The sequence below is a fragment of the Petaurus breviceps genome, unplaced genomic scaffold, assembly GCF_028583685.1.
Source record: "Petaurus breviceps papuanus isolate PSGF00001 unplaced genomic scaffold, PetGlider_PUasm1.0 99, whole genome shotgun sequence".
In the NCBI taxonomy this organism is placed as follows: Eukaryota; Metazoa; Chordata; class Mammalia; order Diprotodontia; family Petauridae; genus Petaurus; species Petaurus breviceps.
In genome coordinates, this window is record NW_027187465.1 from 23,798,503 (window position 1) to 23,813,470 (window position 14,968).

At 48.3% G+C, this 14,968-nt stretch overlaps 2 protein-coding genes across 2 annotated transcripts in view; one reads left to right on the top strand and one right to left on the bottom strand.

The window, feature by feature from the left end:
- LOC138156430 (calcium release-activated calcium channel protein 1) overlaps positions 1 to 1,360 on the top strand; it is a 20,868-nt gene extending 19,508 nt beyond the window's left edge. The window contains exon 2 of the mRNA XM_069081741.1: positions 382 to 1,360. Within this exon, the coding sequence (XP_068937842.1) occupies positions 382 to 972 (591 nt within the window). The 3' untranslated portion in view covers positions 973 to 1,360. The remainder of the gene's footprint in view (positions 1 to 381) is intronic.
- An 856-nt stretch (positions 1,361 to 2,216) lies between these two features.
- Positions 2,217 to 14,516, bottom strand: MORN3 (MORN repeat containing 3). The gene is made up of 5 exons (XM_069081742.1): positions 14,369 to 14,516; positions 9,387 to 9,541; positions 8,244 to 8,403; positions 5,671 to 5,855; positions 2,217 to 4,251 (listed from the first exon to the last, which is right to left on the bottom strand). The coding sequence occupies exons 1-5, from the start codon at positions 14,511 to 14,513 to the stop codon at positions 4,183 to 4,185; spliced, it is 714 nt and encodes a 237-aa protein (XP_068937843.1). The 5' UTR covers positions 14,514 to 14,516; the 3' UTR covers positions 2,217 to 4,182.
- Positions 14,517 to 14,968: the final 452 nt, after the last annotated feature.

Sequence of the window (14,968 nt, forward strand, 5' to 3'; positions counted from 1 at the left end):
CCCCTGACCAGCTCTGTCCCCGCAGGTGGCCATGGTGGAGGTGCAGCTCTCTGTCTCTCTCTGCTCTCTCTCTGTCTCTCTGCTCTCTCTCTGTTTCTCTTTCTCTCTCTCTCTCTCTCCCTTTCTCTCTCTTCCCCCTCCCCAGCAGGGCCTCCCCCAGGACCCCCTCTTCCGGGCCCCCCTGACCAGCTCTGTCCCCGCAGGTGGCCATGGTGGAGGTGCAGCTCTCTGTCTCTCTCTGCTCTCTCTCTGTCTCTCTGCTCTCTCTCTGTTTCTCTTTCTGTCTCTCTCTCTCTCCCTTTCTCTCTCTTCCCCCTCCCCAGCAGGGCCTCCCCCAGGACCCCCTCTTCCGGGCCCCCCTGACCAGCTCTGTCCCCGCAGGTGGCCATGGTGGAGGTGCAGCTGGACGCCAGCCACGACTACCCCCCGGGGCTGCTCATCGCCTTCAGCGCGTGCACCACGGTGCTGGTGGCTGTGCACCTGTTCGCGCTCATGATCAGCACCTGCATCCTGCCCAACATCGAGGCAGTCAGCAACGTGCACAACCTCAACTCGGTCAAGGAGTCTCCGCACGAGCGCATGCACCGGCACATCGAGCTGGCCTGGGCCTTCTCCACGGTCATCGGCACACTGCTCTTCCTGGCCGAGGTGGTGCTGCTCTGCTGGGTCAAGTTCCTGCCTCTGAAGAAGCAGCCCGAGCCGCCCCCGGCCAGCAAGGCGCCGCCTCCGGCCTCGGCGTCCAATGCCAGCTTCACCCCGGGCCAGGAGGCGGCCATCGCCTCCACCACCATCATGGTCCCCTTCGGCCTGGTCTTCATCGTCTTCGCCGTGCACTTCTACCGCTCGCTGGTCAGCCACAAGACCGACCGGCAGTTCCAGGAGCTGAACGAGCTGGCCGAGTTTGCCCGGCTGCAGGACCAGCTGGACCACAGAGGGGATCACCCGCTGCCCCCTGGCAGCCATTTCGCATAATGCCCCTCCTTCACCTCTCCTCCGGGGAGCCGAAGGAAACCCATCCTGCCTTAATATCCGAATTTGACTCCTCTCTCTGATGTATGAACCTGGAGGACGTTGGGACCTGGACTTGGGGGAAAAGAGGAGCTTGTTCACTGTTAAAGCCTTGACTTAAGACCATTTCCCGCCCTTGCTCGGCCCTGAGTCCCTGCTTAAAGGGGCTGCGGGGCCAGGTCAGGGACAGTTCTCCCGCAGCCCCTTATTTCTCCCCTGATCACCACCATCCACCAAGTGCCATCTGGATTCCTTGCCCCTAGACCCTCCTTGTTGAGCAGTGAGAGAGAATGTGTGTGTATGTGTGTGTGTGTATGTGTGTGTATACACACAAAATATACACTTGAGGGGACTTGGCTCTGTGTCCACGTTTGTTGGGCTGGGGGAGGCCAGTTTTCTCCGGGTATTCTTCCTCCTTTCTGTTCTCTCTATCCCTACTTACTCACATGCTTCCCCCAGTGCCCAGCCCTAGGAGAGCTCATCCCTTGGTTTTTGCAGGCACAGGGCAGTGTCCTGTGGGCTGGATGGTGGGACCAGTTCTCCAGCAATGGGGGAAACCTCTTAGTTGAGGAGGAGGGGGTCTGAAAGCCTGGCACAGGGGCTGCCGAGCTGGATTTTGAGTAGGAGAGATCAGGGTTCTCAACCCCACTCTGCTAACTCAGGAGTGATTTTGTGCTATCTTTCTTGACCTTAACTTCCCCATCTGTAAAATATGAAAGGCTTGGACTAAGGTCCTTTCCAGCTCAAATATTTGACATCCTCTGTCTCATCTCTCTGAGCAGTGGCCAGCCTTTCAAAGTGCTGGTGATTTTATACCTTTTTCTATGAAATGCACATATTTTACAAAGAGTCTTTATTTTGAAATAAACCCCAGTCTACAAAGTCAAAGCAGTGTGTGTATCATGGTGGGACTGAGTGAATCCCTAGGGAAAGGCTACCGCCCCTACCCACATGAGCATATACCAGCCTGCCCCTCCTTCTTCTCATTGTTATAGCCAAAAGGGGGAGGAGGAAGCTCTTCCAACCTTATTTCAAGCAGGAAGGCAAAAAGGAACATACATTTATCTGGTGCCCACAGTGTGCCAGGCACTGTGGTAAGGGGCCTGGTTGGTATCTGACTGGTCCTAGAGCTGGGCATGATTCCGGATGACATGATGGCTCCTGTGAAAATGATCTTGGTGTCTTAGTGGACTGCCAACAGCTTAGTCTGATTCATTCATATGACATGGCAGACCAGAAAAGCTCATGAGCCCTCAGGCTAAGTTTTTAAGGGGCACTGGGTCTAGAATGTGGGAATGAGAGTTCCCCTGCTTAGCCCATGGCTAAGTTCTGGCTTTTATTTTAGGAAGGATACTGCCATACCCATTCCCAGAGCAAGCCCACAGGAGGGTGACCTGTGTTTTGAGGGGTCTGTACCTACAAGAATCATTGGAAGGAACTGGGAATGTTTAGCCTGGAGAGAAGACTTGGGGGGAAGGATTATAGCTTGGCTTCAGTGCTAGTCTAAAGTTTGGGGATTCACACAGCTCTTTTTGGTTCTGGTTGACTTGAGGGAACAGGTCATTCTTTACCCAGTGCTGGGGCAGGGGAGGATACAGAGGAGGTCGAGGTGTTGTCCCTGCCTTGTAGGAGCCCAGAGGGGTGGGGGGAGACACAAGCTCCCAGCCAAGTACTGTCATGGATGGTACCTGGTACCAACACAGGATCCCAGAGGAAGGGGATGGCTGGGATAGCTTTGCTGGCCTGAAGGACAGGGGGCACTTATTCCAGCCTGGGGCCAGACTGGGGAGTATTTTTGAGATGACCACAATCCCTCCATTGTGAGGATTAAGGATTTTGTTTCAAAACTGAACCGACCTTCCAGCTTGAACAAGCCCAGCATTCTCTGACAACTGACTTTCAGAGCCCAGGATGTGTTGGGAAATTTTGATTACCAGATTTTTACTTGGATTAAAGAAAAATCCCACAAGACACTCTTCGTGCAGCACTTTTGGGTGAAAAGGGGTGTGGGGAGTGGACGTCCTGATGCAGTGAACAGAGCCCCCAGAATGGGAGCTGGGAGCCAAGAACCCGGAGCTCCTGGCCTTCCCTCTGCCGCTAACTTGCTCTGTGACCTTGGCAGAGGAGATGCCTCTGAGCCTGTGTCCTCATCTGTAAGAGAAGAGCTGAGACTAGGTGGTCTCTACAGTTTCTCCAAGCTCTTACATTCTCTGTCCTAAGTCTTTCTCTGTTCTGAAAGTTATTGTTCTAAACCTCTTCCCAGCCCTAATCTGTGTTCTAGGCCCCCTCTTTCCAGCCCTGATCTGTGTTCTAGGCCCCCTCCCCAATCCTGATCTGTGTTCTAGACCCCCTTCTCCCAGTCCTAATTGTGTTCTAGGCCCCTTCCTCCCAGCCCTGATCTGTGTTCCAGGCCCCCTCCCCAATCCTGGTCTGTGTTCTGGGTGCACTCCCACCCTGATCTGTGCTCTAGGCCTCCTCCCACCCCTGACCTCCTGTGTTCTAAGGTCTCTTTCAGCCCTTGCCCTAGAAGAAGTAAGGTATCAATGGGGGATGGTAGAGCAGGGCAGATATTCCCAACATCCTTGCATGGCTAGGGACAGGCTAGTCTTGGATGAGGTGCTTTACCAAAGTCACCCAGTGTACGGTTAAGCAGTGCTGGGAGGAGGCCCAGGTTATCTCACTTCCTATGCTCTTTACTCTAAGACTGGAGAGCTGTTGGGGTAAAAGAGTTTCAGGCCTAGGGCTCTGCCTTAGGTGAAGCGATAACCCCAGTTGCTGTGCCACCGGGTAGAAAACCCTCTCTGGTCCAGCAGCCCATTCCTTTGGCGGAATGGTTGGCTGGAGGGAGAGCCATTTGCCTATGTGTGCTCAGGCCATTTAACGGAAGGAAGAGCCCCCTCCCTCAAAAGAGAGCTGGGGCCCTCATTTGCTTTCAGTCTGCACAGCCCCATCCCAGATCTGCCTCATCCCCTCCCTGCTCCCCAAAACCCTTCAGAGGGAATGAGGTGAGGGCAGACACAGGGCCCTCGTTACATCTTCCCTTTATCAGCTTGACCCACCCTGCATGGCCTCCCCCCAAGGGCCCTGATGACTTGGCCTTGAGGAAGGGGGGCTCCTGACCGCTCCCCATTGCTTCCACTGACTCAGCCCCTGTGGTTGCTTCTACTGATGGTTTCAGTCTTCCTCCTGGATGAACATGGCTACGGCTTCCTCCAACACCTTATCGGGATTGAGCAGTTCAATCTGGAGGGAAGCGACAAGCCCTGGGTCAGTGTGCACTTGGGACAGGTGAGCCGACCCTGGTGTTTTCTTGGAGGTGAGCTGCCCAGTCTATGTGGGGGAAGGCTGGCTGGCCCTGTCTGAGTCCTCTAACAAAGGCCCTAGTGTTCTTCCCTGGGCCTGGCCCAGATCTGGGTGTGTCCTGTCTCCCTCCCTGTGGGAGGCGGGATGGGGCCTGGCCAGGAGAGAGTAGGTGACTTCTGGCTTTCGGCAGCCCCCGTCAAGGGCTCCCAAGGTGAGCAGCCACCAGAGCAGCAGCTGGGCTTCTGAGCCCCAGCGTTCTGGACAGGTGGAAGCATCTGGAGGGTTTGTTCAACATATCACTTGATCTTCACAGTGGTCTAGAGGCTGTGATTTGCCCAGGGACATAAATCTGTCTTTTTAGGCAGGATACAAACCTAGGTCTTTCCAGTTTTCAAGTCCAGTGCCCCAGTCACTCCCTATTCTGCCTTCCCACCTTAAAGGATCACAGAATCATAGGTCCAGGGCTAAAAAGGGCATCAGAGGCCATCTAGACCAACCATCTTAACTTGCAGATGAGAAAATTGCAGCCCAGTGGGGATGAATGGCTTGCCCAAAATCCCGCAGGCAGTAAGAATCAGTCTGAATTGGAACCCAGGCCCTCTGGGTGCAGAGCCAATACCCATCCATCCCCCTGTGCCACCCTGTGAGGTAGGGAGTAGAAATATTTTTAAGTCCCCCATTTGTATAATAGAGCTAGATAAATGAAAGAGACTTCTCTGGGTCTAGGAATCTAGCCCAGGTTTCTGGGAGTTCTGGTGCTTTATTTTCCCACTGTAGCATCCTGATTGTCCTGTATTTTGGGAAGGTTGCTAGGACTTCTAAAGAGGTATGGCCGCTAGGGGAGAAAGGGGGCGCCAGAGAGGGCTCAGCCTCTCTCAAGGCACAACTGGCCGCCATTTCCTAAACAAGGCCTTTCCCCAATATTGCCATTTTATCTTCTTGAAACAACCAAATTTGGTAGACTTTATATTGGTGCTTGTAAATGCTGAGGGCTGAAAATGCTTCTTCCTCTGTTTTTGAACTCCCACCACCACCAAGAGCATGCCTGGCACATTTTTATGGTGGGGGAGGCCCAGATCTCTGATTTTTTCCCTTTGAGAAAACTCCCTCCTCCATCAATGCAGTCTGGTGTCTACTCTGCAACATCGAGTTTTCAAGATTCATTTGGGACAAGTTTAAGGGGACTGGGAGAGGGACTCCTCCAGAGGAACACTATCAGAATGTGCCTGATGCGAGACTTGAACCCAGGTCCTTCTAATCTCCATATACCATGCCAGGGTTGTAGAGGCTTAATAAAATGTTGAATTGATGCTTTTTAAAATAAAAGGGAAGGAGAGAGGGTATATGTGACCAACTGACCTCTGGGATGGGATACTTGGTGGGCTCGGGGGCTTCATCTCGACCAAAATCAATCATGGTCCCACATTTGGGCACATCATCTACCCAAAAGCCCTCAAAGAGCTGCCCATGGTCCAGATGGAAGAATCGGCCAGTTCCATTCTTCATCCCATATTGCCAACAACCTTCATAGCGGTTTCCATTGCCTATGGAGAAGTAAAGAAGAAAGGGGGAGGGGGATATGGCGAGGAGTGAGGCTGGAACCTTGGCCCTGAGCATCTAGCCTTTCTAGAAGAGATGAGGAACCAAGAGCTTCTGAAAACAAAATCAATCAACCAGTAGTTGAGGGCTGGCCCAGCTCAGTGCTAGGTCCCATGGGGACCACATAAAAACTTACAGTCTAATTGAAGAGAAACAACTCCTTTATGATATAAGAAGATAAGTGAATGTTGTAAGAAAAAAATGCCAGTTGTAGGGTGGCTAGGTGGAACGGTGAATGGAGCACCAGCCCTGGAATCAGGAGGACCTGAGTTCAAATCCGGCCTCAGACACTTAACACAAAAACTAGCCGTGTGACCCGTAATTAGGCAAGTCACAACCCCAATTGCCTTCCAAAAGCAAAAAAAAAAATGCCAGTCGAGTTCCAAGAAGGAAGCCTTGATCACTCTGGACTGAGGTGATGAGGGATGGAGGGAGGAAGTGCCAGGCAGAGGGGGAGGGTCCCAACTGCCACTCTAGGGAACTAATAAGACCTTCAATAGCTCACTTCCCTCTCCTTGGACCGATAGCTTCTTGTGTAGCGCAGTGAGTAAGAGTGCTGGCCCTGGAGTAGGGAGGACCCGGGATCAGTTCTGGCCTCATATACTTAACACACACACACACACACACACACAAACTGGCCATGTAACCTTGGGCAAGTTACTTAATCCCAATTGCTTAAAAAAAAAAGCGGTGGACTTTTCCTTGTAATAAAGAATAGCTGAGCACATTGTGATATGTAACTATACCATGACCAAAGATGTGTATGAGGAATTCAGAGAAACCTAGGAAGACTTTGATGAACAGAAGCAGAACTGAGCTATCAGATCCAGAACAATTTCAGAACTGAGCTATCAGATTCAGAACAATTTAGTCAATGACAGCAATCACGTAAAGAAATGCAGCGGGGAAAGACTAGAACCTATTCATGTTTAGATGGCATCAATATGCTGATTTCTTTTGCTTGAGTGTACTTTTCTGCTATAAGGGAGAATGGGGAGGAGGTAGTGTTCATTGGAAATGAAAGTGAGATTTTTAAATAGCATCAATAAAAGTAATTTTTGTTGTTTTTTTTTTGTTTTGAGGGCAATTGGGGCAATTGACTTGCCCAAGGTCACATGGCTAGTAAGTGTTAAGTGTCTGAGGCCAGATTTGAACTCAGGTCCTCCTGACTCCAGGGCCAGTGCTCTATTCACTGTGTCACCTAGCTGCCCCGTTAAAAGTAATTTTTAAAATTGGTGTTGGACTAGAGCAAATGCTGGACTTAAGAGTCAGAAGAAACTTGAGTTTCACTACTCATGTAAATATTGGCAAGTCACCTAAACCTCAGAACCTTGATTTTCTCATCTGCAAAATGGGGGTGATAATACATCTAATATCTACCCTGGGCTTGAGAGACTCAAAGATCATGGATATTGAGCACTTTGCAAAACTTAAAAGCACCATGTAAATGTCAGCTCTTAGGATCATAGAATCGGAGGTCTAGGCAGGAATTTTTAATTGTGAGGAGCATATGTATGTGTGATGGACCCCTTGGGCAGTCTACGAAGCCTATGGATCCCCTCCTTGCATTGTTTTTAGTTACACAAAATAAAATATGTTGGATTACCAAGGAAACTAATTAGATATCGTTAATTTTTTTTTTTTGGACCACCCCACGACCCTAGTTAAAAACTCCTGCTCTATAGACCAAAATGGCCATTTAGGTCAACTTCCTCCTTTTGCAGATGAGGAAACTGAGATCCAAAGAGGTTAAGTAACTAAAGCCCTTATCTAAGTGGCATAAATATGTTTTCAAGGAAATATAGGTATGATTCAAAAAGGATGTGCAGCTTGCACATAGCAAGAGCTTTTTATGGTGGGGGAGGCCCAGATCTCTGATTTTCCCTTTGAGAAAACTCCCTCCTCCATCAGTGCAGTCTGGTGTCTACTCTGGGATGATCCATGGAGAGCATGAGTGCTCCATGGGGAGGCTCCAGAAATCTGAAGGAAGGGGGCACACTAGTGCTATGGAGAACTGACAGGAGACACCGTGGATGAGACCCGCCCAGGATGGGCGGGCACGGAGAGGCTGGGATATGCACCTTTGCAGGGGCCATTACTCACAGGATGAGATCACGCATCCCTTGGTATGCTGGAATTCACAATCCCTTACAATCCCATGCCTGGATGGCCTCTAAAGCCAACCTCCAGCTTGAATGTTCTGTGTTGTCAGGACACGCTGAGCTGCCAGAGGGCAAGACCCACGTCTTTGTGTGACTTCTATTGGGCAATCAGGCAAACGCACAGTTTTCTGAGTGTATTCTGGCTAGGGGCAGAGCCCCAGTGAGACTTACTTAGGCGCAGCATCCCCTCCCCATCTCTCTGGCCCTCACTCCACTGGCCCTCGTAGATGTCTCCATTGGCATAGTACATGCGGCCCCATCCACTTTGAAGGCCGTTCTTCCACTCTCCTTCATAGTATTCATTGGGCCCATAGTACCGGATGCCATAGCCCTGCAGGAAGGAGGCAGAGGGGTCAACCTGCCACAATACTCCATCAATCAATCAACAACTAAGAGTCCTCTAAAGTCCACGACCTAGTGAAAAGATAATCACCCCCATTCTAGAGAGAGGAAAATAATTTAGGCTAACCCATTTAATGTTACACAGCTAGTGTCAGAACCAGGATTTGAACCCCAGTGTTACTGCCACCAAACTAAACACCATTCCCACAACACAGTCCTGCCTAAGCAGGGCGGAGTAGACAGGACTCCCAACTCAACTGGGCTCGAGTTTAGGGAAGGTTCCTTCATTTTTCAGGCTTTCTCCCAACTCCAGGAAAGGAAGCTAAGAATTTGACTTTTGCTCTGGTTGGCCCTGGGCCCCCTTCCCTGCATTTTTTTAGGTCTCCCCCCACCTTTTCTCACCAGCCATAATAGCATGGGAAGTTTTTAGTCTGTGTGGAGCCTAGAGGTACCCAGGATCTACAACAAAGGCCTGCAGCCTAGAAAATAAAGCCAGGAAATGAAAAGCCTAGGGTGTGGGTGACACAGAGGCTAGGCCCCTTTTGTGGAGGGAGAAGTGGAAGAAGGGAGGAGGGATTTCCTAACCCACCCCTAGTTCCAAGGTAGGAGGAAGTCCTAGCCCCATGGTCTCTTTGCCTTCCAATCTGTCCAGGTCTGCACTTAGTTCTGGCTCCCTCCACCAAATCTCTCCTTTCTCCTGCTTTCTGTTTGCTGATAGTTTGATTCCTATGATACTGAGGAAAGCTGACCCTGAGGCGCCCTCTATCACCCTCTCTCAGACCTTTTTTCCTTTTCCTTGGTTTCTGAATCCCTCTTCCTCAAGTCTTGGGGTTTGTTCTCCCTTAACCTCCCCAGACAAGTAGCAGCCTCTGGGGTCCCCCCAAGCCCAGTCTGGCCACCCTGGCCCTCCTTCCTTCCAACCCTTCCCCCAGATCCCTCTTTTCCTCTTGCTGAGGAACAGCCCAAACTCACAGCTTTTTTGTCATTTTCCCACCAGCCACAGTAGACTTTCTTATACTTATTCACAGGATCAGGAAGGCTGAGGATCCCATAACCATCTCTCTTCCCAAACTTCCATTCTCCATGGTAGATAGCTCCACTTTTTTTCCATCTCTGGATTCCTCTTCCTGATGGGAAGAGACAACACTGGCCATACTCAGATCACCTTGCTGGGAGAACAACTGTTTTCTTCCTGATGGGGCTTTCAGGTCCCAGAAAGTTCTTCCTGCTTGGGGTTCCCACTGGGATTTTCTTGCCCAGAACTTTTCTGAACCTCTTTCCCACTTCTGAGACAAAGTTCAACAGCAAACTCCACTTCCTGGGTCAGCATTCCCATCCCTTGTCATGCGACTCTCCTGAGATGCCCAACTGGTTTATTCTCTTGGAAATAAGAATCTAGGGAAGAGAGACTAGGGATTCAGGGTTTCTGAAGTTGGTCAGACCCAACCACGTGACTTTCATACTCACAGAACTCCTATGGCCATTGGCCTTTGAAACCCTTCACAATCTGTCCCCAACCTAGCTTTCCAACCTCATCATTCCCCCCCCCCCCCCCCCCCCCCCCTTGCCCTTTCTGTACACAACAATCCAACCAAACCAGCCTGCTTGCCGTTCTTCATGTACCACACTCCATCTCTCCCGTTTCCATCCATGCCTTGGTACTGGCTAGTCTCCATTCCTGGGATGCTATGCTTCCTTACCTCAGTCTCTTAGAATCCCCAGCTTCCTTCAAGACCCAGCTTCTCCAGAAGGCTTTTATAATTCCCTCCCCACCTCTGGACACTGCTAGTGCCCTCTCTGCCCAAACTAAGGTATAGCTCAAATTTATTTAGTGCTTTGGGGCTTACAAAGCACTTTTAAAATATCTCATTTTATCATCACAACCACCCTAGGACAGAGGGCTATTATGATCTCCATTTCACAGATTCCCTTATTCCTGTTCCTTCCTACTTAATTGAGAAGTTAAGTGAGTTGCCCAAGGTCACATGTCTGAGGTCAAATTTGAACTTGGGTCTTCCTGAGTTCCAGGTTCAGCACCACCAGCTGCCCCTTATTTTGTATTACATTCTTTATAGGCTCACCTAAGTACATATTACCTCCCTTGATAGCATGTCAGTTCCTTGAGGGGAGGGACTATTTCATTGATATCCCAGTACAGTGCAGGGCATGTAGTGGGTGCTGAATAAACGTTTGTTGATGGACCATTATTGCTTGGTCCCTAAGTCACTGGGTAATTTTGCACAAAGATCCTTAAGTCCCATACTTGCCCAGCCTGGGAGGAAGGAGTTGTTTTGAGGGATATGCTTCTTCCTAGGTTTGTTTATGGGAGTATCAATCTGGAGCTGAAAGGGAACTCAGAGGGCTATCTGGTCCAACTCACTCATTTTACAGATGAGGAAACTGAGGCCTAGGGAAGTTAAATGACTTACCTGGTAAGGAACCAAGATTGGCAGGTTGGGGGCCCATACTCTAGTTGATATGTGTGTGTAAGGGACTTTGTGTGCTAGGAAGAATAAAATTAATCGATAGGCATTTATTAAGTGCCCACTATGTGCAAGGCACTCCCTTCCCTTTGAAGAGCTTAGTTTCTGTTGGGCCAGGGGTGGACATCACATGTACATGTAAATCCAAGGTCACTTGAGAATAAGCACCCGTAGTTGAGAAGAGATCAGGAAAGGGAGGAGAGAGATGGTGTTTGGCTTGAGCTGAGTTTTGAAGGAAGCTAGGGATTCTATCTAAGGGGCAGAAGTGAGAGACTGAAGGAATTGGAAAGTCCTTAGGGATTAAAGCTTAGCCCCAGAGTACAGAACTGGAACAATTGGAGAGGGAAGCTATAGAAATACAGATTGCTGGCTCATTGAAAGGCAAATATGACGACGCAGAGGGCGTGGTTCAGGAGTCCAAGGTCCTGGGTTCAAATGTGACACTTACGACCTGGTGTGATCCTGGCAAAGTCACAACCTATCTGGACCTCAGTTTTCTCATTTGTAAAAACAAGGGGGTTGAAGACTCAGTGTTTTTGGAGATTACTTCCAGCTTTTCAGGGATAAGCTAATGATCAGATGGAAGGTGGATGCATCCATTTGGTGGAGATTCTTTAGAAGACAATCTCAGCCAGATTTCAGTGCTTTCATTCCCAAGGTCACCCACCAACAGGACATGTAACCGGCAGTGGTGCACCTTTTAGTGGGAATATGTTGTCAATGAGCCATCCATCCACACACACTTTTCCCTAGTTGTGCTGGTGCCTACCAGCATACTCTCAAGTTAGGCAAGTGATCTGTGGCTTTGAGGTACTTTTTTCCCATGCAAAGAGACCAAGATAGAATCCAAATTTTGGTCAGATGTGCCCAAAAATGATCATAGAATTTTGAACTGAAAGCAATTTTAGAAATTTAGGAATTGGAGCAGGAAAGGACCTTGGAGGTCATTGTCTATCCCCTCAGTTTACAGATGAGGAAACTGAGGCCCAGAAAAGAATCATAGATCTAGAAGCAACCACAGAAAGTTTCAACTCCTCCTTTTACCTATAAGGAAAATGAGGCCTAAAGTGGTTAAATAATTTGCCCGAGGTCACACAGGTAGCAAGACAATGTTCAGAAATCATAAGTCAAAGTCTAGGCTTGCTGACTACCTACCCAGAATATTCTCATTTTTCCACCCATAAAGAACAAGGTCCTAATCTGTGAAGCCCTAACCACTTAGGTCTTCAGAAAAAAATGGTTCCTCTATGCCCAAAGGGCTATAAAAACGTGCATACCCTTTGACCCAGCAATACCACTCCTAGGGCTGTATCCCAAAGAGATCACAAAAATGGGAAAAGGACCCACATGTACAAAAATATTTATAGCAACTCTTTTTGTGAGGGCCAAGAACTGGAAATTGGGTGGGAGGATGCCTATCAATTGGGGAATGGCTGAACAAGTTGTGGTATATGAATGTAATGGAATACTATTGTGCTATAAGAAATGATTAACAATACTTATACCAATGGTTGTGCAGTCAGCTGTAGCCGACAATGAGGGGTAAAAGCAACAGTGAGACAAGTTTGATTCATTGAAGGACTTCATGACTAGAACACGAGTTCCAGTATGAGCTTGTCTGGTGGTGGTCGAGACAATACAATAATTATATGATTTTTCCAGAGGGTGATATCCATCCAGAGGGTAAGTGCAAAGGATTGTTGTTATGCCAAGCTCAGGGCACAGCTTACTTGCTGGGCCTAAGTTCTGGAAAACAGGGTGTCTCTCAGTATCTTGTCAATTGCAAAGAAAAACAACTTTGAAGGCCTTAAGAACTCTGAAAAAAGGAATTATCAACCATATTTCCAAAGGACTGATGATGAGAATGTTATCCACTTCTCAAAGAAGTGATAAACATGATGTAAAGAAACATACTTTTTTTTTGACATGGTAAAAAAAAAGAAAAATGATGAATAGGCAGACTTCAGAGAAACCTGAAAAGACTTATATGAACTGATGCTGAGTGAAGTGAGCAGAACCAGGAGAATACTGTATACAGTAACAGCCACAGTGTTTAAGGACTGACTTTAATAGACTTAGCCCTTTTCAGCAATGCAAGGACCTAAAACAATTCCAAAGGACTCATGATAGAAAATGCCATCCATATCCAGAGAAAGAACTATGGAATCAGGGTACAGAGCAAAGCAGACTATTTTCTTTTTTCTTTTGTTTCCTTTTTTTTTCTTTCTCCTGATTTTTCTCATTTGTTATAATTCTTCTATGCAACATGACTAAGGTGAAAATGTATTTAATAGGAATGAGGATGTGCTTAATAGGAATGAAAATGTGTTTAATAGGAATGAACCTATATCAGGTTGCATGCTATCTTCTGGAGGGAGGGGGAGAAAATTTAAAACTTATGGAAGTGAATGTTGAAAACTGAAAATAAATAAACGAATAAAAAAGAGAAAAAAGTGGTTCCTGTGTCTCCCCTTCCAAGGTGTTTTTTTCTTCTGTTTTTCTGACTGAAGAGAAGACCACCCTCTCCCCCTTGACTCCTTTCCATACCCAGGGGACGAGCTAGGAAGTGTTAGATTCTAGAACTATCTAGTTGGGTCTTAGTTTCTCTCATCAATGAAATGGGAAGAGTGAATTCTTAGCACCATAGGCCAGAGGGACCTTGGATACCATTCTAGTATGATACTCTGGAAGGAAGCTGGATTTGTGGTCAGAGGATCTGGGTTCAAATCCTACTTTTCCCACTTCTTAGCTGTGGGTCCTCAGTTAGTTAACTTTTCTGGGCCTTCATTTACTTACTGGGAAAATGAGGGAGTTGGACCAAGTAACCTGAGATTGGGGTTGGATTAGATAACCTTAAAGGCCTCTTTTGATTCTGAAGATCATAGATTTGGAAACTAAGGGGGTCTTAAAGATCAGCTAATCCAAACTGTTCATTGTACAAAAGTGGAAACTGATGCCCCCTAAAGAAAGGCTCAGCCCCTTACTTCTCGAGCCACATCTGGAAAATAACACCTCCTCCCATTTCTATGGTACTTAAAGGTTTGCAAAGGAGGCAGTGTGTTATGGTGGAAACATTGCTGCCTTCAGAGTCAGAAGACCTGAGTTCAAAGCTTACCCTTGATGCTTAATATCCTATTTGACCTTGTATAATTGCTTGACCTTTCTTGGGCCTCGGTTTCCTCCCCTGTAAAATGGGGGGGGGAGTTGGCTTCAACTAGATGGTCTCTAAAGTCCTTTTCAGTTCTACATCTAGGAGCCTATGACTTCTCTGGGTCTCAGTTTCCACCTTTGTAAAATGAGGGCTTCTGAGCTCTCTGCCGATCCAGGATCCTATGACCTCCCTGGGCCTCAGTTTCCTCCTTTGTAAAATGAGAGTTGGAATAGAGGGTCTCTGGGCATGTTTTAAGTCTTGGTGCCTCCAGAGTCACAATGACTCCACTGGCCTGTTGACAATCCTCAGAAGGTCCTTACCGTGTTTCTTGTTGTCCTTCCATTCCCCAACATAGCAGTCGCCATTGACAGCATAAACCTCGTGTCTCAGGCCGCTCTTCTGGGCCTTCTGGTTCCACTCAACCCACAAGGGTTGGGTGGTCTTAGGAATCTTAGTGATGGGCATGGATAAGCAAGGTTCTTAGCCTCGGTGGAGGACCTGAGAGAAGGAGTGGGAGCATTAGAGAAGAAGGGGCCTTGTCTGATGTTAGAGCCAGTGTCTGCTTGGACCCAGGGTTCTTTGGGTCTGGGGACTTTTCCTAGATGTCAATTTTGTTAGACAACTCCAAGGTGTCATTTCAAGATGTTTTCAAGTCCCCAGGGGCCGATGTCCTGCCCGCTGGTACCTTCTTCTGCTTAACTGACTTTGAGGTCACTCTGACCCCCCCAATCTCTTCCCAGGGAGCCATGATGACACAATGAGTAAGCTAGGGTGGGTGGGCCCACCATGGGGGTTGTCATGGCATCAGAGCCTTGTGACACTTGTCCTTATTTGGTATCCTGCAGCAAACCCTTGGTCCCTGGAAGATATAGTTATAGAGGAAAGGCACAGAAGGGGGAAGAACTAAGTTAGGGGTGGAT

What these genes read in the sequence shown, in the direction of transcription:
- MORN3 (XM_069081742.1), bottom strand. Translation starts at nt 14,513, where the DNA reads ATGCCCATCACTAAGATTCCTAAGACCACCCAACCCTTGTGGGTTGAG. An exon ending in GGGAAAATGACAAAAAAGCT is followed by an intron (nt 8,404 to 9,386) that starts GTGAGTTTGGGC and finishes TCCTTCCTGCAG; the next exon opens with GGCTATGGCATCCGGTACTA. An exon ending in GGAGGGGATGCTGCGCCTAA is followed by an intron (nt 5,856 to 8,243) that starts GTAAGTCTCACT and finishes ACTTCTCCATAG; the next exon opens with GCAATGGAAACCGCTATGAA.